Source organism: Pangasianodon hypophthalmus, chromosome 7 (assembly GCF_027358585.1).
Source record: "Pangasianodon hypophthalmus isolate fPanHyp1 chromosome 7, fPanHyp1.pri, whole genome shotgun sequence".
NCBI classification, from domain to species: domain Eukaryota; kingdom Metazoa; phylum Chordata; class Actinopteri; order Siluriformes; family Pangasiidae; genus Pangasianodon; species Pangasianodon hypophthalmus.
Window position 1 is genome coordinate 17,831,566 of NC_069716.1, and position 27,974 is coordinate 17,859,539.

The window sequence follows — 27,974 nt, forward strand, 5'->3', positions numbered from 1 at the left end:
TAAACAAAACCCAGAGCTCAGTGTGCTGCAATGAGGGACGCAAATCAAACACTCAGTGTTCAGCATGCACCAGCAACTACTCAGTGCCTAATAGCCAGGGTCTGCACACTGCACTGTTTTAAAATCAGTAAAATTATTGGTTGTGGTATAAAAATGTGCAGGTCTAAGGAATGAAAACAAACACAAACAAGCAATAATTTACTTAAAAGAAAACAGAAATGTAGACCATTTTCATTGCTCTGGAATGGAACATTAAAATATCTATACTGAGTTTATCACATTATTTGGTAACATTTTATTTGATGAGTACCTACACTGGGCCTTCACAGCACATTCAAAGCATTACAGAAATATTTTATGAATCACTACTGAAGGATTTACGTAAGGCTTATTTCATGGCTTAGCTCATGAAATAAAAGTTTTTTTTTTTTTTTACTTTGAAGTACTTTGCTTTACAATCCCCTTCAGTTGAAGTGTTGGTGGTACATTTGCATTAAAAACTATTAGAAAGCATCATTCCAATACAACTGCACATCTTTTCTGAAGCCTCTATGTCATGAATGATTTGAACGCCCTCAAAATCAAGTGATAATCAAATCTGCATTTAGAACACTATAAGAAGCATTACGTAAAGCGTTTACAACTTTCTCAGTGTCACAAAAAGTAGACAAATTATAATAATCTGCAAGGTTATTATCTGCAATAAACACTTTCTTCTCTCTTTTATGTAAATACAAAATCACATAAAACCTGTAACGTCACCTCATAAGTTTTGACAAAAGCCTTTCATAAATTCTGCAACATGATTTCTTAAAAGATTTATGCATAGCTTATGAAAAGCCCTATGGAGATACCCTTCAAATTAACTACTACTCATTATCTTTTCATTCCATGTAGCCTACAACTTAAAGTTATAATCAGTGATTTTGGCAGAAGTTAGATAAAGGTGTTTTGAAACACAAGCTGCTTCCTGGACAGCAACACAGACCGCCTAATCAAATGCGTCATTATCCTACCTGTAATCATTGCGAGACTGTTAAAATCGCTAGGCTAATTTATAAAGGTGATTCTATAACAGCAGGGACGAAAGCTCTTCATTTGCTTTTCATAGCTTCTTTCGTCATCTCATCTCTCATTCATTTAAAAGTTTCATTAGCAGACTATGCAGTTGAAATGTTTGAAACAGCCCATCCAGGTACAGGAGATTCGCAGGACATTTCTGCCTGTAAATAAATGCATTGGGAGACAGGTGTAATAAATGTCTGCAATACCCACACTGTATGAAATCTGATCACAAGTGGTCACTGGAGACGCATTCATAATCTCAGGTGTAAACAGCTATGTGTTTTGCTGTCCACTTGTGATTGGTTCACGTGAGACAGATGTTAATACCAGGGGTGAACAGGGCCATCGTTGTCTCTGTGCAGCTTCATGGAGTTGGAGGTGTAACACGCAGATGAGGAGTGTTAATTTGTCTTTAAACCTCTCTGCCATTGTTGAGCTTACTATTAGCTTATACCTAAAATTAAATACTAATCTAGAAGATCCAGAACAGATCGTTTCAGTAGGTTTATATGAGGTTTTAGGAGGCGTTAGGCAACATTAGTCAACGTTTGTTAAGATTAGGTCTGTAGAAGTTAAATAGGTAGAGCTGAATAAGATTTGAATGATTTTTTTTTTTTACTCCTTGACCCTTGTACATAAAGCTCCGCCCCCTGAAGCTACAGTGGTTCAACTAGAGTTAGCATGCCAACTAGAGTTTGCATTAGTAAAGACTGTCAAGATATCAGTTTCAACTGCACACGGATATACATTCACCTGCTTGAAACCCAAGTTATAACACTATAAACACGCTCATAAAATTAGGCTTATAATGATTTATAAGGATGTTCACAAGAACAGTTTCTGTCCTTTGTTTCTTTGTAATAACCTCAATTCATCAGTAATAAACTGCGCCATCAAGGAAAAATTTCAGACTGAGATGTGGACGGAGTGAAGGGGCGTTAGGGAGAGTCTATAAAATAACCTACAAGAGACCCATCCAAACACAAACAAGCCTTCTGGCCCAGAAACCAGTTTTCCAAATGGGTTTTCTCAGCCTTTTGCTGAGGCCATGTCTTAAAACATGATTTTTTTTATCATGTTCTACATATTTTTCCAGGTTATTTGTACTAGTAAGACAAACAAATGACTATTGCACCTTTAAATCTAACACTGCCCTTAATAAGTAAACCATTTAGTGTTAACACACAGAAACTGACAACAGAGAGGCCACGGTATGTCTAGTCCACACAGCAGATACGCAGTAAGTATGTCATTTGAGACACAAACAGAGATGTCTTAATGATTGGTCAGATCTTTTACATGTGCAACCTGCTACACCTTATGTGCATTCCTTCTATCGAACAGTATCAGCAAACAGGAGGATATATTATATATTCAATAGCCTTTCAGCTATATGCTCTGTGAAATGTCTGATGCACAATATAATTGCAGCCAATTAGGTCACTTTGCTGAAATGATGAGATGCTCCTCAAACTGGAGGAATCTTATTATCTGATCATCTCCCCATTGTTCATCTCATCCAGGGGAAAATTTCTCAACAGATTTGCCATAATGTGCAGCATCTATGTAGATGTCAAACAGTTAAATGAAATATTTCAAATATAAATCAAATATTTCAATAGTTGAGTGAATATGGCCTCTCTGTTGTCAAAAACAATGAGAAAATCTTTTTTTGAGGCTGCAAAAAAGACAATAGGTTTTAATAAAATAAATAAAACTAGAACTAACAATAACACAGAATTTACCATAAACATTAATTTAGGTTACTAACTGGCACAGAAAAGAAAAAGTAGTGGAAATCTGCTTAATGCACAGCAAATGCCATTAGTATCGATTTAGGATAAAAGCAGACATGGACAGACAGACACACACACACACACACACACACACACACACACAGATCCACTTCGTAGCACACTTCCTCTTTATAATCATGTCTATCTTTCTGCCTCAGTGGGCTGGGTTATTGGGCAGAAACCTCATTTCCTGCACAGCGATCTCCCTCAACAAGATCACAGGACATTTAATTGAACTTGGAAACACACGCACACACCCGCTCAGCCACATACGTCACAACTCACACAGAAGTCACTCTCAAAAGCATAAACAGAGACACTTGCTACGGCTACTTGACAATAAGCCAATTATTTACTGAACTCTTTTTAACCCACAAGTGAGAGTATAAAGTATTTTCAAGTGAATGCTTATTCCGGGGAAATGTTCATCAAATCTGTAAATAATTCACAGAATTCTATATTCAAAATAATTATTTTCATAAGGCAAAGTTATGTTATAAAATAAGGAAGATACATTACATTGCCAAAGAAAAAAGTAAACAAAAATAAAAAAAGCAAGTCTAAGGTACTCTTATTATTAGAGCCTGTATGAGGAAGTACACAAACACAATATAACATTATATATTTTATTATAAAATGTGCAGGCAAGACATATTTATACTCCAAAACTTTAATGAACTAAAGTGACACAGGCTATAATGCAGATGCTAGAGTGATTCCATATAGAAATGAGGCTCTATATAAACGCAATATTATATGCAGCTTCTTGTCTCACATCTGTCAAGGCTCTGATTCATTTTCCAGCCATGTTTTTCCCCCAGAACTGTTACACTGCTGATCCTGAAGTGAATTTATTTACAGCGTGGATTAGCCTGCCAGTGATTGATGTTACTCCACCAAACAGTAAACCAATTAGAGGCATGATGTAATGTCATTTTAAAAGGGTTATAATCGTGTTGCGCTTGAACTTGGGGCCCTGATCAGGCGTAATAAAGATTTATAGCAGATCAAAGGAGAGGCTAATACCATTAACAATAGATTATATTCCAACAGAAATTACATTAACAGCTTTTTCTCCCTCCCCTTTGCTAAATATATCGCCGGAATTGGAGATTTTGATGCAGGAGGAGAGTTTAGAGGACTGTGCAGCACAGAGAGGGCATTAATAACTCAAAAAAGAGTGCAGCTGTGCTCCAATAACTCATCGGCTTGTTCCATTTGGAGGAAATTAACCAAACCTTGTGCCAGAATCCAGGGCAGACCTTACAGGAAGTATTCTTTAACTTTAATGGTTGCAACATTTCATTCACTGAATTACAGCATAATTTAATTGTCTCCTCCTCCTTCTTCTTTTTCTTCTTCTTCTTCCAATTAATTAGTTAAACATTTTTATGTGTTTGTTCACTAGCCATACGCATGAACGAACTAACTTTTTTTTTAACCTTCCACATATCAAATTTACTTTGGAAACAGCAACATCTTGTTATGATGGCAGAATGCATCCTACTATGTGGAAAAACTTGAATTCCATGACTAGTGACTGAACCCAGAGCAGCTGAGGAGAACTCAGTTTTGACAGTTTTGGCCTTTGCATATTATGAACAAAACACTATGCTCCCAGGCTTTAACTTCTTGTTGAGAGGTATGCAAATCATATATCATAGACTAACATCTGACAATGTGGACCTCACAAAAATTTTGGTCCAGGTTACGGCTTTGAAGGCTCAGTCTTTTTTTTGTGGTTGGGAGGGAATTTGGGTGGTAACAGGACTGTCTCTGTTTCGATGCGTTTTCCTATTTGGGCTTTAAAAAATGCAATGCTGTTAAGAGATTCAAGTGTACCTGTTGTGCAAACTGCACTGCACTCATCTGTCAATTACTCAAATTGACTAACTTTTATTTGTACATTTTTGTGCCAGCATTCTGTGTGGATTTTATTTTTTTCTGCATGGAAGAATCATCAGAAATGTGTGACTGCACATACATGCAGCTTAGAGGGAACAGTAGCTGCCACCATAAAATATGCAAATGATGGATCATAAGCAAGGGTGGTATGGAAATGGGAAGCAACCAAAGAAGTTGGAGCTTACCTGTGGTAGGCTGGGCCCTTAGAAGGTATGAGTTGGGGGAGATTTGGTCCTCTGGGTGGGGCTCCAGCATGGTGTGGGCAGAGCTGCTGTCCAGCAGGGGCACCTGGCACTCTCTGATGGTGGGTGGAGCTTGGTGGAGTGGGGCAGTGGGAGGAGAGGGCGCCGGTGGTAGAAGGCTGGAGGAGGCAGTGGAGGGAGGGAGGGGACGACCTGAAGAAGGGAGAGATAGAAAGAAAGGGTGTAAACCATGAGCCATGAATACAGCTTTACACCTTATCATATAGTACATCTTATCATACAAACATTCATTGGAGTTAAACATATTTCCATGGACACTTCATCACACATGCAAACTGTGAGAAATTAAAATGTCACACCATTCAAAATGTACATTACTTAGAGCCTCTAGAGAATTAAGCTGTACATGGGATCCCCAAGCAGCTGCATAAATCAACACAGGAGACAGAAGAGTGTACAACAGTGCAGAATGGAAATGCTGCTCCCAATATTTTTGTCCTGCACAACTCTCCACACACACACACACATGCACACACACACACACACACAGTGTCCCTTGACATTACTCTAATATAGATGTCCTGCATGTGATTTCCCTAAGGATCCCACACCAGACCTACACAATATACAACTACAAGAACAGGCCGTCTCTCACAAACCCCACAGTGTTTTTAAAGGGAGAAAACCACAAAAGGGACAAGTCATCATTTCTATTACAAGCACCTATAGCTTTTGCTATAGTTGCACTGATGTTAGAGGTAAAACTGCAACCATTTTCTCTCTTTTTTTTAAATAAGTACATTGTCAATCCTCATAAAAGCCGAATTATGTGGCTATTATCTTTCTTAATTACTCAGAGAAAACAATTATGGTTCGAGACAAAGTAACAAGTCTGCTATATTTTCTTTGTACCTCTTGATGCATCAGTTTTTTTGGTGACTGATGTGTTTCTATCAGATTCTTGACAGCATAGCTAAGGACCTCAGAGTCCAGATGATAACATATTGTCCTTCATCTCCTTAATTAGAATTAAAAAGCAGAGAGGAATTATAACGCTTCTGCAGTCCCTATGGTCTCTGTAAGGTACCACGCTACCAAGAGGATTGATGAGTCACACACACAGAGGTCTGCATTACACTTTCATGCATCTTTAAGCCTTTAAGTGTGTCAGTGCTTTCATGTACATCAGGACTGAAAAAAAAAAAGAGACGGGACAGTGGCTTTAAAAGAGTGTATAAGACCTTGAATGCTGAAGCACACTGACACTACTTCATACAACTTGCATCTATGCTCTCTCTCTCTCTCTCTCTCTCTCTCTTTGCAGAGACTCATTGAGAGGCTCATTGAGAGCGTGACTGCTACCAGCCAATACACATGTGACTGTTAGCAGTCAAACTTGCTGTTATTGATTTAAGACTCCACTGCTCTATAGATTAGACCCACATGCCCAGTGTCACAGCAAGCTTTGTGACATCCTCACTCCAGTAACCAGAAACACACACACACACACACAGAACTGACACCATTCTTTTCTACTTCTTTCTAGTGCCCTTTTTTTCCACCCCTACTTAAGACATACTTTGACCTCAGATGCCTCCAGATGAAGCACTGTTAATGCATATACTAAATTCCTGCTGTGTAAGGAAGTATATGCAGTGCTAAGCAGACCCCAGGGATGCGGCTCTGCGTCCTGTTAGATAACGAAAGATGAGAAAAGGAGGAGAGCACTCTATGTTTACAGCCAGCGTGCGATTACTGAGATCTAAGTAACTCAATCCTGAAACATATGGGAATTCAGAAAGTCAATTCAATAAGAGAGAGAGAGAGAGAGAGAGAGAGAGAGAGAGAGAGAGAGAGAGAGAGTTGAATATTTTAGAATAAATCTTCTTTAAATAGGTTAAATACCTGAATTATTTTTTTTTATTTCAGTAGTTGACATCAAAGAGACAGGGGTTCAGAGAGGGTAGACACCTTGGAACAGTCATTAAAATAATTGAACACATTATTAAGCTAGAAAAAATAGTAGGGAAAAAAAAAACCTTATTAAGTGAGAAAACGCTTGAAGTCTAACATAAATGCTAGTAGCAATCACATAATAAACCCCTAAAGAGGAGCCATGCAGGTGCAGGGAGAAAAATCCTCTGTTTGCAGAACATCAGGTTTTAAGATCCCCAGAATGCACAGATTTTACACCAACCAGCTACAAAGCTCCCCTGTGTGATCATAAGAAAGGTGATATAGTGTAGCTGACGACTGGCATCGTTTAGGCATCGTTTATTATACTGTCAAGGTGCTAATTTTCATTTTCCCACTGCTATGTTTACTGTTTCAGCAACAGGCAACCAAATGAAACAATGACGTGAAATATATTTTAATAATATACAAGTTAATTTGGTGAAAAAGTTACAGTCTTATCCAAGTAAAGGAAAACATGCCCACTTCATTTACACAGTTTCAAGTGAAGTGACATTCAATATTAAAAATTCAAAAGATTATAAGTTACCTCAGACCAGCCTAACAGTTCAGAATTTAGACTGTAAATCTATGTAAGAATATCCTGAGGAAAATAAATCAAACAACTCAAATCATTATACTGTATACTGAAGGGGTCATTCTTCACAGCGGACATGTTTCTGCGCATTTCTTAATGGCATTTTATTAGTCCTTATATCTTGACTTGACTGACAGTTCATGATTTCTGACCATTGTTATTAAAAAAAATTATATACAGTTCTTTATGAATATCTATTCTGATTGATGAAATTATTAAATTTATATTTATACAAAACTATCAGTATGTGATTTAGTTTTTATTTCAATATAACATCACATTTATTACCATACACAGTGGGGTCCAAAAGTCTGAGAGCAGTAGTAAAAATGCTTATGTTTTACATTCTTTTCTAATGTAATACAATTTTCATTACAAAATATATTATTGACAACAACTTGAGTGAAAAGTAGAATATTTGAAATATAATACATGAATTTCAGAGTTCTTAGTATTCGGTATGTCCCCTTTTTGCTGTAATGACAGTGCGCACTCGAGCTGACATGGACTCCAGAAGTTTGTGCAAAACTTTATGATCCATTTTTAGATCAAATCCATCAGAGTGCTGTCTGAACACCTACTTCAGTAGAGGAGATTAGACATGAGGAAAATCTGACATTTTGTACAAAGCACTTAATATCACTAATTTGCTTACATTTAAATAGGGACCTAGAAATAGTGCAGAATCTTGAATATTAAATTTCTTTGTTTTAAACATTTAAAAATTCTAAAAACTTCTATTTATTTATTTAAATGAAAAAATCCCAGATTTTCAATGTGTTCTCAGTCTTTTAGACTTCACTCTATATCTAGAACAGTCCTGAACATGTCAAAATTAGTTTCACATATTATATTTATAGCTATAAAATCTACAAATACTACATCTATATTTAGCAGTGGTTACTATTATTATTATTATTAATTTAGTAATATTATTATTACAGTGTGTTTATATGTGATTTTTGCATACTTTTTAGTTGTGATCTGTCCAGTTAGCGTCATGCCCAATTGAACGTGTCTCTGGAATGTTCTTTACAGATAATGGAATGCACAACAGAGGTGCTCTTTTGCCAGGCAGACACCTTTTGGCATGACAGCAGGCACTGCAGATCTTAAAGCGGTGGGGCGAAAAGTGTGATTTCTTTTTTTCACTCCCAGTGATTCTGATTCAGAAAGTAACAGACTTTCAGCCAGTAGGATTCCTTGCTCTTTTGGAAACACGGAAATTCAGGAATCCACACTCATTTAGCATGTACCACACTGTACCACAGGTCTAACAAACTTCTTTTTATTATGACCTGAAAGAGAAAGAACAGGGGAATATGAATATCTGGTGTTAGATAACATCAGGGCTTGTTGACTACTCAAAGTTGCCTTGTAATTAAATCAATAAACCCAACACTGCCCCAAACAATCAAATTCTGCAGCCGTCCAGAGTAGAGATATTCTTAGCAGTGTATTCTATTCTGGCTCTACTGTATCTCATCCACTTATCTCCTTGATTTATTTGGGAAAATGTCTCCAACAGGCACTGTTTATACTACTCTAAATGATATTTTATCACACAGAACCATGCCAGATCTTGATGAGAAACTGACTGCATAATAAGATTAGAGACAAGAGTAATAAGTGTAGTGGCAGTAGACAAAAAACTATGGAAGCATCAATACAAATACTGGTATTGGGTATTGGCCTGATATTGTGCTCATTTAGTAGTACTCATTGTCATTAAAAAAATGCTCTGATACCAGCTTCCGATACCATGTGATACTACATGATACAGTGTACGTTGCAGTGGTAATGAAATGACAACATGGAATATCAGGGATCTTAATGATGGCAATCAAAGCATAGCATACCTACAAGCAACCTGATAAAGCATCTTACGGCATTTAAACAGTATCATTAACAGAGAGTGTGAGAGCAGCTGACCTGAGTGTGCAGACCAGGATCAGTAAGTGTGATCATTTAAAATGAACGCAAGGTGCCGTGAATTACGCACACAGAAAGGTATTCGCTAGCACAGACTTTTAAAGTGAGCAAGCAGAGAAACTGTCACGCGTGAGAGCACTTCAGTTCTGCAAGCACTGAGCACTGCTTGCACGTGCTTCCAGGGTCTACACTCTGCTCGTGAGTCAATGTACAATTAATTTTTAATGACCACGCTTGCTGATACTCCTCTGCACACTCAGGTCGGCCACTCTCTAGCTCTCTATTAATGATACTGTTTAAACGCCATTACATCTTAACATTCATTGCTAGCAGCACATGGCAGTGGACAACATAAACAGAGCGAAAGAAAAGTTCTGTGTTGCCCCTGATTGATTAAAACTAAGTAGGGCACTTATTTCTCTATTAATATCAGTACCCAAAAACATGTATCTCTACAAGAAACACAGATGAAGTAATGCATGTGGATGTGTATGTACAGTAAGTGCACTGTGTTACGTGTATGTGTGTGTACTGAATTAGGGTTATTAAATTTTTAAATCACCTTAATCACAAAAAACCCCAAAAAATTGCATTAGATGGCCAAAAGCAATTATGGGAAACTTAATCTCCTTTGCAATTAGGCTCAGGGGCATTTCTTAACTATTGTAATTTACTTTTGGTACATTTCTATAAAGGTCAGTGTAAATTGCTTTGTGTTATTAGAGCAAAAGGTTGGGAGGGGGACACATGATCCTCTAGATGATTCTTTTTTTCTTTTCTGTCCTTTCCTACTTCCAATCTCTTCATCAAGCGAAGGCTGTTCCGGTTATTGAAAGCTCTGATGTGGATATGACCTTGGATGTCTCTCCAGATAGATGTGCTGCAGTGGAATCTCTGCCATGATGCTGTGACAAACTCAATCGAGCTCTGAAGAATTTCATGCTTCTGATTGGAAAATCATAGCTAAATAGAGCTGCCAGCCACACATTGACCTCTATCACTCTTCAGCCATGAGGACTCAGCTATCCATTACTTTGGATGAACACTATTTTAGCCCAAGTTGATTTTGCAGCCTTTCTACCCACAGTGGAAGACTAAGGTTCAATGCTTAATTTCACTCATGAACTAAGATTCAGGAGTATTATTATTATAGCAACTGCAGTGGGTGGTTCTGAGATACTCAGTGCAAGGCTAGAATTTCTATTATGAGGTGTTTAATTCCTATTTCACACACAAACATCTCATACATCCTGGTCTGGTGCAAGGCCACAACGCTCCCTCTCTCCGCCCATCTGTCCAGTGTGGAGATGGAGAGCCAAAGAGGCCAAAAAGCACAAGGAGTGACAGCTGGAGCCCAGTCACACGGAAAGTGACAAATTACTACCTTAATGAGTGCAATTTATCATCTCTTCCCCTTATTCTCCCTCCCTTTCTCTCTCTCTCACTCGTTCTTTCCTCTTTCCTCTACTTTCTCCAGTAAATTACATGACTACCTTGAGTTCTGCTACAACAAAGCAGCAGTGGACCAGGATGATTAAAGTGAAGAAACAATTCATCTGAGACAACTGAAAACAAGTATACTTCCAATGGCTAAACAGTTGCCAAGGTAAGTGAGAGAAACAGAGGGAGAGAAAGAGAGGGCGGTGGTATCAGACCTGATAATTTCTGATCATATTACTTCATCACTGTACCACAGCATTAGTGTCGGACTTGCAAAAGCTTCACTGCATTACTATCAGACCTGAAAATGCCTTACTGTATCACTACATCAATGTCAGATCTACACCTGTCTCACTGTATAACTGCATCCGTTAGACCTGGAAAGGTCTCACTGTATCACTGTCAGACCTGCATAAGGCTCCATGTATCACTGTATCCCTACATCATTGTATCATTGTGTCATTTACAGACATGACAGTGTCTCTTTGTGCCACTGTATTGCTACCAGAACTGCAAAGCTCTGACTGCATCACTGCATCACTGAATCCCTACATACCTACATGACTGTGTCACTGCATCAAATCGCTCACTGTATCACTGCATTTTTCCACACTTCAGTGTGTTACTGTATTCCTAATACCACTGGAAATATCTCACTGTAACCCTGCATAACTGTATTACTGCATTACTGTCAGAGCTGCAAATATTTCACTGTGTCACTGTATTCCTATATCACTGTATAACTGCATCACTGTCAGAACTGCAAATGTCTCACTGTATCACTGTCAGACCTGTAAATGTTTCACTGTATCACTGTCAGAGCTGCAGATGTCTCACTGTATCACTGTCAGAGCTGCAAATGTCTCACTGTATCACTGTCAGACCTGCAAATGTCTCACTGTATCACTGTCAGAGCTGCAAATGTTTCACTGTATCACTGTCAGACCTGCAAATGTTTCACTGTATCACTGTCAGAGCTGCAGATGTCTCACTGTATCACTGTCAGAGCTGCAGATGTCTCACTGTATCACTGTCAGAGCTGCAGATGTCTCACTGTATCACTGTCAGACCTGCAAATGTCTCACTGTATCACTGTCAGACCTGCAAATGTCTCACTGTATCACTGTCAGACCTGCAAATGTTTCACTGTATCACTGTCAGAGCTGCAAATGTCTCACTGTATCACTGTCAGACCTGCAAATGTCTCACTGTATCACTGTCAGACCTGCAAATGTTTCACTATATCACTGTCAGAGCTGCAAATGTCTCACTGTATCACTGCATCCCAAATCACTCTATCACTACGACACTATCAGACCTCCACCCTCATGTGCACTTTGAAGCTACCTTGCTGCTACAAATGACTGCACTGGCAGCCAGAATTTGTGCTTTGAGTCCACATGGGTAAGTGTGCTTACCACAGTACTGTACACCCTGACTGCCAACACTGACAACTATTTATGGAGGTAGAGCAATCAGGCCTATTAAAACACACACACACACTTCACAAGCCAGCGAAAATAATGGAACACAGTACTACTCACTCACAAATGGACACATATTTTTTTTTAAATTAGTCTGAAGTTCGTGTGTGTATTTGTGTGTGTAAGGGAGAGAGAGTAAAGAGAGCGTAAGCAGTATTCTGACAAAGACTGAGCATAAATTAACTGTTAGCTTTAATTAAAAATTTGGCATTTATTTGCTTAAAACGTTTTTTTTACGAGATAATTTACATATTATTCCCCGAACAATTACTTTGATATTTAACTTCCCTTACTCAGAACATTCAGCCCCTCTAGTTTACAACTCCACCGTAATCCTTCCAAAACAGCTCAGCATAAGAACAACTTGAGGAAATACAAATCAAATCCACTTATCTGAAGCTGGTTCGGAGGGACTACTGTGGCTCTTCAGAAGGTTTATAGGTAGAAACAAAGAAAATGGAAATGTAAACATATGCAAACATAATGGAAAATCCTGCACACTATACATGCTCACTGGATGGAATTATTTTCAGTAATTTAACAGAACAACACATCTCCTCGTGAGGCTGCGAAGAACATCTATGAGGAATATGGCAAACCAAGTTTGTCTTTTGTAGAGAAAAAAAAGGAAATTTAAACTAATGTATGGCTTTACATAGTAAAAAGGCTACGCTGTTTTGAAAAAAAGAAAGCAAGAATGAATGAGCTGAAGCCTGCACACACAGGGAGCACAATAAAGCGCTAACATTATAACCTACTGTACTGGTAGTGCTGCACATGCTTAAGAATTTAATATATTTGTATGTATATATAAAACATTTTATTCATTTTTCCTGTTGCGCTTGTGTGAGCTGCTACAAAATGGACACAGTCGAACATTTTCTTGAAGGAAGGACAATGTTATAACAAACAGAGACTTGCCCCTAAATCTCAAATATATCCTTTAGGACAAGCACAAGTCTTTACACAGATCCTTTTAATTACTTTAAAAGAAAATTACATCTAGGTAAAGCCTTCTGCAACAGAAAAGTGTGCAACACTTCTCCTTGACTCAGGTCAAGGAAAAGTGGTCCTAGTAACCGAATGGCCAAACATAGCTTCAGATCTCTAGAGATAAATCGATATCTAGGCTTACCAACAAAAAGTATATAAATATACCTTCTCAACCATGCTGAAACTACAGAACTACTAATTATTTCCTATTTCTCCTAGATCTTTTTTTGAGCTATTTTACACTTATCGCCTGATTTAAATGTTCCTCCTTCAAAGCTGGTGAGATGTTACACAGATCGTCTCTGTAGCTGTAGCCCACAATGACTACTCAGGAGTGTGTACTCACTAGAAGATACAGCATGGATTCCAATTCATGCACATATATTCACCATCACATATGTTCACACTCATACTGCTGATTATCAGTTATGCTCAGGCCACTTCTCTCACTGCATTACCATATAAATTACATCCGTGTTGTTGATGTGGATTGCTGATATGGCTATGGATTCCACATTGTCCTTTTAATGAACAGAATGGAAATAAATGTTTACCATCAAGCCTCCACCTGACTCCACCTCAGACATGGGAGATACACATCCGTTCACTTACGAATTAAATCTTCTCTACAGGCTGTCTTAAAGCCTCACGAATTCTCTATTTATCTTTCTCACACTGTGAGTTTGTGTATGCACACACACACACACAAACACACACGCACGCACGCACACACACACACACACACACACACACACAATTGCTTGGCAACAGTTTACAGTTTCATCTCAAGGCTGGATATGTTGCATCATATATTAGCAACAAAATGTTTACTTCTTAAACACTGTTGTGAAAGAGTTTTTAATAAAGCACTTTAATGGGCCATCCAGCTGTGCCCTCAAACTGTAAAATTTCACATTTTTCTTTGTGTTACAAAAACACTAAAAGTTTTTTGTCAGCTACACTATGTCTTGTGTGCTTCTCTACAACTTGTTCAATCATGACTTACTCAATAAATTAAACATAATCAACTATGTTAGTGAGCTTTGAGCTGAATTCAAGTGAGCTAACTGATCAGTATTAGTGTTTTGTAGTGATTGATTGATTTTGTATTGATTTTGGTCCATTAAATCATAGCACATAGAGTTACATTGTGTTTATATTGTATTTAGAATCTGAATTTGCTAAAGGGTCATCATCATCTTAAATGCTTACTGACCAATCTAAAAGATGTGTTAAAGATTTGTCTGTTTTGTTTCAAAGATATGATTTGCTTTAAAAGAATATAGGTATAATGTACTAGGTGATATAAAAGGATGTTTCTGTTGAAAGTGCAATAAAACCATCACCACAGTGAAGCATGGTGGTGGTAGTGATCAAGTTAAAAGCCGCCTGCTTGTTGCTTCTCTGACTAATCCGTACCAGTTACCCGGTTCTTAGCCGGTCGCTGACTGACCCAGTCTTTACCCAGTCACTGAATGTTGGTGGACTTTCTGACTTGTGGATATGCCATATTCCATTTTTAATATCAGATATAATGGTGCTCTGAACGCTGTTCAAAGTTTGGGATATTTTCGTATAACCAAACAAGAACTTTGCCCCAGACTTATCTGGATAGCTCTTTGAGGCTGTTTCTAACAAACTATGAGTACTATGGGGGGGACAGGTGTATTTATATTTTGATCATGTGACACATAGGTGACACGCTGTGTGTGCCTTTAAGGTTAACAGGAGCGTCAAAAAACCTTAATGTAAATGCTAGTGCTGCTTGGAATAACTCTGGTATTCTTCTTGCTGCTATATATGAGCTATCTCTGTATCTCTGAGAATATGGAGGTAAACCGTAAGATCCCTTCAGTCACACACTATACTACACACTCTATGCGTCTCCCAATCTGTATTGTGCAGAACACAGAAGGTGTGAGCCAAACTGGAAGCTCTGAACGTGTGTCTCCTAACTGTAGACACTACCAGGTTGAGATACAGTCAAACTCATTCTGACAGATCATGATATCACAGCTACAATGCCACACTGCTGCTGAATAAAAGGAGCTCCGGCTCAAACTGCTGACTCCACTCTCACTGAGTCCTCTCATGGCACCATTTCTCTCCTCACTTTCCTCCAGGTCCTTAAAATGTTTGCTTACGTCAGCCACTCATGAGAATGCATTGTGTATCTGAATTGCTAATTGTGTTCTAGCCTACTTTTATGTCTCTGGCATACAACACTATTTTTATGATTGAAAAAAGCCATGAGAATGAAAAAATCTTCAGATTCCTACCTCGGTCTCCTTCTCTACATCTTTTCATGTGTCCCATAATCCCTCGTCTCTAGAACCCTCTTCTGTCATTTTGAAAATCAAAGCGGGAAACAAAGCTCCTTTTTCTCAGTTTAAGAAAATTCCAGCGTGACGATTTTGCTCTGCCTTTCCTTAAAATCGTTGTCTATTTACCTTTTCGAAATGTGAGAGTCTAAGCTCCTTGTTTTTCCTCTACTGTTTTCTTTTAGCTCCCTCTTAACCCCTTTCTTTAATTTCTCACCCGGCCCTTAAAATATTGCTTTTATTATTCTGAGTTTTTTCCTCTTCTGTCACTAGCAGCTAATGATGATAATCCATGGATACAGGATTACTGAACTGAAGGGATGGCTGTGAAGGGTTTGGTCACGGTTGCAGTGCATCACTGAATTTGGGAATCAGATCTCGGTAATATAATTTTCGGAGGTAATAAGCCAGCTGAAGAGAGTGGGCTGGGGAAAGCTTTGAGTTGGTGTGTCTTACTTTATGACTGTGGAAAGGATGGACATGCTCTACTTATTTAATATAATTAAAAAAAATATCAGAATGTAATGAGTAATAGATAAAGACCTCGCTTTGGTGCAGGTCTTTTTTTTCATTAAAGGAATACTTGAGGCTTTTTGAGTCTAGCCTGAAACGTGTATGTGTTTTATACTGAGAGGAGAGAGAGCGAGAGAGAGAGAGAGAGAGAGAGAGAGAGAGAGAGAGAGAGAAAACACACAAGACCCATTTACTAAAACTTAATGGTGGTTGTTGGGGCAGTCAATAAGCATTTACTCAAAACACATTTCTTTTTCCGAATGCTTTCATGAAGTCTTCAGTTAAAAGTCTTTTGTGGTTATGCATTGCTAACGTTGTGGTGGTCTGATTACTCATGTGCATCCCAAACCTTTAGGATATCTTAAATAACTGGAATTAAGAGCTGTTTTTGTATGATATTCTTTCACGACTGTCTTATCCTTTCTTGTTAAAGGGTAACAGCTGTAGTTATATAGGCACATATTTAAACATTTTAATGGAATTCAGCAACAGATTTCTATTGTTGTAAGTATATGCATGCTTTCCATTCTTTTCTCAGTACATGGGTATGTGTTAGAATTACTCTCAGTGGTAACACAAACGGTAGCAATTAGATAGTTAGTAGAGAACAGACTCAAAAATTCTGGTGTATTTCCTTCTCATAAAATTTTAATTTTAAAGCATCTTTATGAATGATAAAAAGACAGAGAACGAAGCACAGTTTATACCATGCTGATCAATCCATGCTCACACACACATTAACACACACACACACACATTATAGGTAAAAGTAGAGTCATGATTTAAATGCAGCAGCACTTTGCATCAGCTGACCCTGAGGAGAGATCCTGCTCCCTGTGCACAGATGTTTGTTTAATGGAGTACACCTGATGCAACATCCCTGATACGGTGCTCTCACACACAGACACACAAACACACACGGCTGGTCGTCAGCAATGCAGTAATTAAGTAACCTGAGAGATTACAGAACAAATAAGAGATAAGACACCCCACCCCCTCTCCCCTTCCCGACCCCTGCAGTACATGATATACGGTTAAGATGAAGGAGAGTCAGCGCCTTCTAAGCTCAGAGTTGAAAATGAGATTTTTAATTACCGCATGACCCGGGGTATATTAGCAACATATTAATGTGCGTCATTAACCTAGTGGTAACTAACCCCGTCTGCTGATTAACTACATGTGATTGGACCTGACTGAGGGGGAAACTCGCACAGACAGAGCAGCAAGGCTCATTAGAGTGACCTGCCATGGCACAGCTTATCTCCTAATTACACAAGTCTTAACATTCCTGTGAGTCATCATCAGCTCGTGATAAATAAAATAATAATAATAATACAAATAATAAAGGTGCACAGTAGACTTTATTTACAATGTAGAAGACTGGGCATCGTTTTTTTTCTATGTGAATGTATAATTTGTTTTTAATTCCAACACACACCTGCATATCTAAAATAAATCCTATTTGCATAGCTTTGTGTTTACATTGCGTTTCAAGGCATAATCAGACCTTAACTGAGAAATGCATTCTAGCACAATAGCACAACAGCACACTCGATCAATATCGTCTAAGCCTAGAATCAATATGTGCAAACAAAACAGAAGGAGCATGGGGATGACTTAGAGCACAACACGCTGTTTTATACCCTGCTGTTTATCAGGGACTACATATCCCACAATCCCACACCAATAACCACCATCATCTTGATCATGCTGCCAACCAAAACAATTTTCAGCCTGTCTTTCCCCTCAACACGTTACAATCAGTAATTTCCCAGAATGCACCATTAACTCAAAATTTGATACGTAACCATTAACTCAGTTACGTACTTTGCAGAATAACAAACATGATCTGTAATTAAAAACACACAAATCAAACTTTTATCAACACTAAAAGTCTCTTACCATCTCCTGACTCCATAGTGACTTTATTTCACCCATCCATAATAAGAGCAGAGGATGTGAGCCACATGTATCCCCTCGCTGTCTGTCTTTGCCTCAACGGTTTCTACTCTCACACTCTCACACACTGCCTCATCGGCATCTGTAACACACACTTGTCTCCTCGTGCACTCCTTCTGTCAGCTAAGAGCTGAGTGTGAGAAAGCTGGAAACCTTCCCTCTCTCTCTCTCTCGCTCTCTCTCCCTTCCTCTCTTGGGTGCAGCTCCAGTGCTGTGCTGCCATTAGCCGATGCTCTGTGGGAATGGATAGATGCTTTTATCAGTGTTGTGTGTGTGTGTGTGTGTGTGTGTCAGAGAGAGTAGGGGGGATTCACTTCATATATGCACTCAATCTTTGCGTGCCAAGCTCAACTCTTAAAACACTTTCCCTATTTCTCTATTCCACAACTAGTCACCTGCATGACTAGCAAGCATCTTGCAAGTTAGCCAGCATGGCCAGCACCCGATCAATGCAAACCAGCACTAACCAGCTGGAATTAGTTTGGAATTCATGCTGATCTGAGCTGCTTCTGTCAGCTCTGTTGTTCAGCGTACACTCAAGATCCCCTCACTTTTAATAAAGCATGCTCCCTATTCCTCCATTTCAATTTAGAATAAAAAGCTGAATACATAGATATAATACATAGATTTTAAGATATAAACTTCTGAATTCCACCAATAACTTGCTAGAATGTATTAAACATGTTCTTAGATGTTTTGAAACATTGCTTGCTATGTCTAGCTACTGCACATTAACCAGAGGATATAACACGAAGCAGTTAGCTGAACTGCTGGCTTCCAGGTCTCCTCCTTGTCTCTACGGATTGAGCGTTAGCTCTGTGTATGCTGTATTCTAGTCCTTTATATATCCAGAGAATTAGCAGGAAAAAAATAGAGACTTCAATCATCCTGTCTGAGCAGAATGACTGCAAAATGTCAAGGTCTTCCATCTTTCCAGGAGTTAAGGATACCGTGCAGGGCTTCAGATTAACTTTGTTGCTCACCAGCCACTGCGGCTTTAAGTAACCTGGCTAAAACACTGCCACCCCAAACGTAAATTGTACACAGGTATACAGTTTATAAAATGCCTACACAATACATTTGTAAGATTCAAATGAATCGGTTAGTGTATTAATTATTCATTTATTCTGCGCTGCTGAAACAAACATACAGGTCATTATGGAAATAACATTTGTGTTAGTGCAATTTTGCTCTCCAGCCAAGTTAAATAATTAATTTAATTAAAAAAAAAACTAAATAGCTAACACTGACAGTTTTGGCAAATATATTAGCTTGTTTGCTGCATACGTGAGACATCACGTTTTATTGAAGCATCTTCATTATGCACTTCTTTCTGCTTTTCATTATTATTTTCCTCTTCAGGCTCTTCTCTAATCTCCTAATCTGTCTCCTAAGCTGACGTAATAAATAACATTAAGATGAAAAGGTGAGAATACAGGTCAAGCTGTGTGTAGAAAATGCACATGCAGGAAGAGATTCATTCATCTTCAGTAATCGCTTTATCCTGGTCGGGGGCATGGTGGGACCGGATCCTTTCCCAGGAACACTGGGCATAAGGTGGGAGTACACCTTGGATGGTTTGTCACATGCACACACAAATTCATAACTAGGGCCAAATTATCATAGTCAATCCATGCATGTATTGGGAGGTAGGAGGAGACTCTCGTGCACATATGGAGAACATATACAGAAACTTCACACAGACAGTAACCTGAGCTGAGGACCCTGGAGCTGTGAGGCAGCAACACTGCATGCTGGGCCACTGTGCTGCCCATGCACAAAGAGATGTAATACCAAAACACATTTCATAATAAACATCATTTTCATCTGATAGGCAGCACCATAAACCTAATAGGTAAAGGTATCTGACCATCCCATACATTTACCTGCATTTAGCGAGCAGCTCGGTGTTAGTCTCAAAGTGCTAATTCCATAAATTCCATGGTTTTTAATGGACACACACGTGTGCATGTGTACAGAAGTGGATGGTGGTGGGTGTTAATTGCCATTCCCATGTGTGTGTGACAGGCAATATAAAACCAGCGGGATGTCTCCACCTTCATTAGGTTCTGCTGATGATCCAGCTGCATGTTGCAAAAGAGCCGCTTTCATTCGCTGTTGTCTCTCTCTCTCTCTCTCTCTCTCTCTCCAATTTCTTTCACTATTCTCATTATTTTCTGGTATTCATTTCTCCAAGAGTGCCTTGGCGAGCACAATGCGAGCTCAAAAGGCCTACCAAGGTTCCTTCCTGCCCAATCACTAGAACAGTTCTCCAAGATAAAGCCTTATATCTGCACTGCCTCTAAGCTGCACCCTTAATGCTCTTCTCTTCTCTAACACCCCCCCACCCAACAAAAACCACCCCCACCACCGCCATACACACCCACCACACCAGTCTTCCAGCAGCCAGCTGGAAGCTACACATACTATACCCAATTATGATGCAGTAGAGCCCCAAAAATCTGCTAATTAGTGCTAATTCAGAGACAGACAATTTATTCTCGAATAGCACTCCTTGTTGAAATAGCTATAGAGAGCCATACAGCAATATGCTGGTTACATTAAAGCAGCTGGTTTGAGGAAGAATGCTGTGATAAAAAAGCCTTCACAGCCAGGCACAAAAATACTGGATGAGTGCCAAGGAGTGCACCACTCCACTCAAAGAAAAGATACAAAACACTGAGAGAGAGAGAGAGAGAGAGAGAGAGAGAGAGAGCAGCAACAGGGTCAAGACAGCACCCAAGATTTTTATTATTAATTTTTTTCTTCTTCTTCTTCTTCTTATTATTATTATTATAAAATCACAGGACAGGTGTTGAGTGAAACAAAGTGAGATGAAGAGAGAAAAAGTAGATCATAAGAACTGTAAGAAAAAGTAATGTGTTGTGAGATACTTAGCAAAGCCACAAATAGTCTGATCTTCAGATTCATCTACAGACAGCAAGTGTCTGTCTAACTGGCACAAGATTTAATGGAGAGTGACAAATAGCGGTCAGCGCATTGCAGGGACACTTCTTCAACACAGCTTGGTTAATTTGACCATCATCTGCTTCAGACGTGATTGCATAAAGGATGCTGTATTCTCTCATGTCTCTTATGTCTTCATAACGAGCGCTAAATGTCTGGAAAGACCACAGGGAATAGGTATAATGATTCATGTCTGGGAGAGTTAATGTCCAAATTTTCAAACACAGCAGTGACTGGTTAGCACCCTGACAGTTAGAGATGAGAAATCTACCAACCTGATAGGATTTTTTCCGGTGCCTTACTATATATCACGTTGAATCTTCTTATTACAGCATGAAGCATAGTTCTTATTTAGGTAATGTATTTCTGTTCAGGACTGCACTAATTTCTAATTCATATCAGCTCACTGGCAGAAGAGGCTGGTGGAAGTGGTGACGGAAAGTGTGAATAAGAGAAAGAAATAAAGAAGAATAAAAGTGACACTTCCATAACATGCAGCACATTCAGCACTGTCGTCTCCATTTGTCTCTACTGGTCTAATTTTACGTTGCTCGACTCTACCTCTTCACATATCATGTCTCTCTCTTTCTCTCTCTCTCTCTCTCTCTCTCTCTCTCTATCTATCTATCTATCTTGCTCTCTCTCCAACATTAATGTTGTTAATGCTGGTCCTAATGACAGTCAGCACTGAAGACATTACACACAGAGAGAGGTGGATGAATTCCCCAAGGCTTCTCTCTCTCACTCTCTCTGTCTCTCATGCTCTCTCTCGCTCTCTCCCAGATCCTACAGGAATGCAATCACGATCAGTTAGCACCGAGCTTTGGTATACTCAATCGCTCTATGCAGGGTGAGCCAAGCAGAAAATTGTTTTGGACATCGTGATGAGAAAGAGACTTTTTTTTTTTTTTTTACATTTTTAATGCAAAAAAAATCAAAAAAGGTAGATGTCAAAGTTATGCATTTCATTACAGTACACTGATAAAATGCATATCTATTACTGGAATTGTAGCTCTTTCCATCCATAACCTACAGGCTTGATATCTTTTTCTCTCCTTGGCACCTGCCCTCCACCTTTATAGCTTCACTGAGAACATTTAGAGGCATGATAGTCAAAGCAGCAGTCACTAAAGCATCCATGCGGGTATGATGTGTGACGCCCGACACACACGTACTACACACTACATGTACTACTTGTTGACATTTTCTTCATTATTTTCCCATTTTTCAACTAGGTCACTTTGTGTAACTCTTTAAATGTAGCAGAAGAGCATTCTCTCTCAGACACACACACACACACACACACTTCATCACATCACACATACTCAAGACTCACACTCCTGTCTAGGGCTGCTGGCGGGAAACGTCTTGATGCCTCACTCCGATCTCCACGGATCCGCTGAGTGGAACCATTCGGAAGCTGACGTTAATTAACCTCTCAGGGCTTCACAGCAAATTAAAAGACTAATTAATAAAGTAAACAACGTAGAGGAGATGTGGCGGCCTGTTTTAGATGAGTACACATGCAGACCACCTCTCTTTTACACAGCAAGGGACCTGAAGCAGATGCTCATGGAGAATTAACTTCCTTTCTAACCCCCAAGTACCAGGCGTGAAGGTTAACCTTCAGGCCAGGCTTTCTTTAGGGGTTAAACTCATATAAAACATAAAATCTTATAGAATCCCCAAAGTTCTCTCTTTCTTTCTCTCTCTGAAATTGGTCTCTTTTTTCACCTATCTCAATCATAAGAAAAGTTCTAGCATTTTAAAATCTGGTTAGAGTGAAATCTATATTTCAAGATTATATTCTGATTCCACTTAAAGATGCCCTGCCTTCCTCTACATTTAGAACCTGATCTACTTATGTTAAAATAACCTTACTGGATTAAAGAATTATAAGTTTACAATGGGAAATGAGTTCTCACTTTGATTATCAGCATCATCCCCATCAGTCTCTGTCTCATCACCTGAAGTAAAAGTAACAGGCGCCTCAGCATCATCTCTTCACTCCAATGATCTCCGTTCACGCTAACATCAGTGGAGAAATAATCACTGATTAATTCAGTCATTTCTGTTCTGGTAGCTACATTTCTTTTTATTAACGTCTTTTTATTAGGTCATTCAACATTTTAAAACTGTCCGCTCTTGTCTGTACGCAGTGTGTAAGCACTGTTCACTGTTTTGATGATGATGTGTCAGTATGGCCATGGCAGATGTCTATCAAATCGTGAGAAAAACCTGTGTAGTTAGCAAGGTTTTAGACATCTTTAGGCAGACTGGGTTTGTTAAACTGGCTCCTTACACTATTTGATTTTTTTCAGGCAGACAGCCAGCAAATGGTGAGAAAGTAGACTAAATAAAAACATTTCCATGTCATTTTGGCAAAATATATTTTTGTTTTCTGAAAATAGGGAAGTATAATGTGGGCACAAAAACTCAATTTTGGTCAAAACTTGTTTTTTCATCTTTTTGAATTGATCATTTTTCAGAATTCAGTTACAGTGATATCCCATGTTTTCCGAGACAGCCACACAAATGTGAAAACGTGAGTAGCTTGAATGGGTGTGCCCCGAAGCCCAAAGATGGGAATGTTGTCATGTCCAAAAATGAAAATATTTCAGTATAAAAAAAGGAAGCCAGAGACATTCATAAAGTATATGTGCATGTATTTTCACAGACTTTGTGTGACTGGATTGTTGAGATTATTAATTCATTCCCATACATGTTCATGAATTTTACTGCTAACACTTTGAGTGTAAACATGAAATTACCTTCAAACACCAGGCAGCTCTTCAGATACATGTGAAAGGATGTGTCTTTGAGTTCTCATATATGGATTAAAAGACACACCTACTGACCTGTAGATAGACCCTCCTCTGATAGTGGGTCTCAGTCAGCCTGTACTTGTGACACTTCAGATGGACTGGGATAACACACACACACACACACACACACACACACACTCGAGTACTCTACTAATAGCCACAGACACTCCACTACTCACATTCAAGGCACTGATCTACTGTGTAAAATGCTCCTAATGAATGGTTCTGTAAGCATGAAAGCACACAGTGTAGTTATGCTAAAAGCTCTGTGTTCATTTGTCCCCTTTCCACAGCTGAGTGAGATCAGGGCCTGACACTGCCGGCTGTTAAATCCTCCTTTCTCAAGTTCTCTTTTCTTCTCTTGCTAGTTTTACTCCTTTCTCATTCTCTCTCTCTCTCTCTCTCTCTCTCTCTCTCTCTGTGTCTCTCATCTTTCTCTTTCGCTCCTTTCCCTCTCTCATGTCTTTGGTTTTAGCTCGTCTGTTTCCTGAAATCAAGGCATCACCACAGGAAGGTGATTGGTGTCCTGTTGTCTCACGCAGTGACTCTCTCTCTCTCTCTCTCTCTCTCTCTCTCACACACACACACACACACACACATATGCTCTCTTCTCTTTCATATATGGTGATTATATTTCAAAAGTACATATATGTGAACAGGCGCATGAAAAAAACATTAGATATTAAAACACACATACACTTGCACCTTGTAAAGCGCCTTTACAAGACTGATGTTCAACCCACACAGCTTCCGACTACCGAAGTGTGCTGACGGGAATCTTTTCTGGCAACTCCTCACATTTCAATTATCAGTAAACATGAGAAATTGTGAGACAGTAGGACAGTGAACAAACAGCATATTGTGTTTATTCTGCATCCCTATGTTGGTGTAATGAGTAACACTGCCATACAAACACTTTGCTCTGAAGCTACAGGGTACACATTGTTGTAGATTATGTCTTTAAATATGGCTCATAATGTATAGAATGTGTGTCAGTGTGTGACTTCAACATAACTCTGTGGAGTCTACATTCAGTCACCTGAAAAAATGGGAAAAGAAATGCATTGGGATGGATAGGGTGGCCTTGTGAGTGACACATATCACACATATCATTCCTCACAAGCTGGTGTGGACTGAAATGTTAAAATATCTGTTCTCTGAGATTTGCAGTGCAATTTGGCCTTAAGATGGTGGTCGGTATGTGTGTGTCATGTCTATTAGTAGAGTGATCCTCTAGTACTGCTGCAGCAAATTTTACATCTCTCTCTCTCTCTCTCTCCCTCTCTTTCACACTCCCCTCTACCTCTCTATTGCTGTCTCCATCACTTTCTCTCACGTCCCTCTGAATGTAACTTGCTGATGCTCTTATTTTTTTATTTCCCTTTATTTTCTGCAGGTTGGTAGATATTTTGTGCTTTTTGGCTTGCTTTATGCTGAGCAATGATGCCACATTTTTCTTTCCTTCTGCAAACCCCTACTGCTACACACACACACCCACACACCCACACCCACGCTCACACTCACTCTGACACCAAAGCATCATGCTTAATATATCCATGATCGTTTCAGTATCTCCCGTCTCCTCCAAGAGTGCTCCATTTTAGATAAACAACGGATGTGGTGGGATCATTAGCCATGCTAAGCTAATGGAGAAGAACCCATCTTGCCCAGTGCTTCTTTTTAATAGCCCCAGCTTCTTTCAGACAGAGGACTCAGGCCACTCTCAGATGCCATAATGTTTAATGAACGATAAACCGTGCATCTGCTGAATACAGACAGCGAGCTTGATACAGCTTAGTTTAGCTGTTGTTTAACCAACCCCACTGCAGAACCTCAGCTAAATATCTACAATGGGTCTCATTATCCTTTCGCAATGTTGTGTCTAAACGTTCTCTTAAGCCAAACAAATCTAAAAAAAAAGTCCTGCTAAATTTGCAAAAGTTTTGGTAACACAGATTTTTTAAATATTCATATGCATATGTTGATGAATGCCAATTACCTGTAACGTACCAAGCACATTCACTGCACAGCTAATTTGCATTTAGCGACAGCCACAGAACAACATAAAAGGCAAAACTCAAGAGTTCAGAACTACAATATGACGACTAAGTGGTTGTTTTAGCATGCAGAGCTACCTTGGGCATGCACTAACTCTTCGCCCTGTTATAGGGCGGCATTTATTTCGTCCTAATAGAATAGCTAATGTTATTTAGCATAATTTATGGATTTGTTTTGGATTGCTTTCTTCAAATAAAAAATTAATATGAGTTTGTGTGTACAATTGATATAAATAAGCATTTTAAACAGTGCATGGCGGCTAAGTGGTTATCACTGTTGCCTCGTACCTCTCGGGTAGTGTGTTCAAATCCTGCCTCTGCCCTGTTTGTGCAGAGCTTGCATGTTCTCCCTGTGCTTTGGGGGTTTCCTCCCCCAGTGCACAGACATGTGTTGTAGGTTGATAGGTTGATTGGTATTTCCAAATTGTGAATGTGTGATTGTGCCATGCAATTTGTTGGCACCCCATCCAGGGTAGCCCTGAGTCCCCTGGGATAGGCTCCAGGCTCCCATGTGACCCTGTGTAGGATAGGTACAGAGGATGGAACGAAGTGTTTTAAACTTCACAAATTAATCCATAAATAAAATTGCAGTAACTCATCAGGAATTAGATGATTAATCTGAAGCCTGTCAGTCACGGTTTACATTAGTGAGTCTCCTTATATTTAAAGTTACACAAACAGTGTAAAGAGTGTACAATGGGAGATCAGGAACTGATGTTGGGTGAGGAGGCCTAGGGTGGAGTCATCGCTCCAGTTCATCCCAAAGATGTTCTGTGGGGTTGAGGTCAGGGCTCTGTGCAGGCCACTCAAGTTCTTCCACACTAACCTTGGCAAACCATGTCTTCATGGACCTCAAACCACAAGGGCATTGTCATGTCATGTTTGGGCCTCTGTCCAGTAAATGGAAATCTTAAAGCTACAACATTCAGGAACATTCTAGACAATTCTGTGCTTCCAACTTTGTGGCAACAGTTGAGGAAGAACCACATATGGGTGTGATGATCTGGTGTCCACATGCTTTTGGCCACATTGTTACATTCCATTTATATTACATCATAAGAACTATCTTTCTTAAATTTGAATTGCATTGCTTTCCTGTAATGGCCACGCATCTGATGATGGTGCATAGCACCCACACCCTCACCCACCCACCCACCCACACACACACACACACACACACACACACACACACACACACACACACACACACACTAAATGATGCATCATCTGAAGGTGGCACTAAGGGACATGTTTCCCTTAGTCATCCAGCCTGGAGCTCCTTATTCCACACACACAATAAGAAAGAGAAAAAAAAAGAAACAAAAGTTTTTTTTTTCTAATTTACAAGAAAATATACAAAGTTAGTTCCTCAAAAGGCTGATTTATACTTTGCAGGAAGTGCTGCTTCAGAATGGTCGGAAACACAGTTTCTGGAACATTCTGTTATTCTGTTATTAACAAACGTTCTAATACATGTGCAGCAGGCTGTCAATCAAACAAGGGTGGGCTGGTGTAGTAAACAGTAAGTATAGAGAAAAACAAATATTTTGTAGTTTGTAGACTAGTTTTGGTGTGATACGATATAGATGATACAGAATCACACTGTCTTGGTAGTGTTAGGCAAGCTACTTAAACATATTACCAGACAATTCCTTAAACACTGAAGAAACAATTTCATTGCATTAACTTGCAAGAAATAAAATAGTCAGTAAAATCTTTCATGCTGTCATATGCCACTTGATTTATAAATGAATGATGCCACCTTGTAACTGTGAAATGTAGCTATATGAATAGCTCTGCTACCGGTAGAGATGCTACTGTCTTGAACAAACATTCATCACAGCAGCAGAATCAAAGCCATCAATTCTCAGCCTTCTTCATACTGCCAGCCAATATCTGCAGAGGTGGGCGGCACATTCAGACATTTCTGTTCCAGAGGGTGACTTTTCTGAATTGCCTCAAA

General features: G+C 39.2%; 1 protein-coding gene across 5 annotated transcripts in view; it reads right to left on the reverse strand.

The window, feature by feature from the left end:
- Positions 1-27,974, reverse strand: part of tenm2a (teneurin transmembrane protein 2a) — a 275,007-nt gene that overhangs the window by 76,540 nt on the left and 170,493 nt on the right. For all 5 annotated transcript variants that reach the window (XM_053235492.1, XM_053235491.1, XM_026918274.3 and 2 more), the window contains one exon: positions 4,952-5,161. In XM_053235492.1, the coding sequence (XP_053091467.1) occupies positions 4,952-5,161 (210 nt within the window). The remainder of the gene's footprint in view (positions 1-4,951; positions 5,162-27,974) is intronic.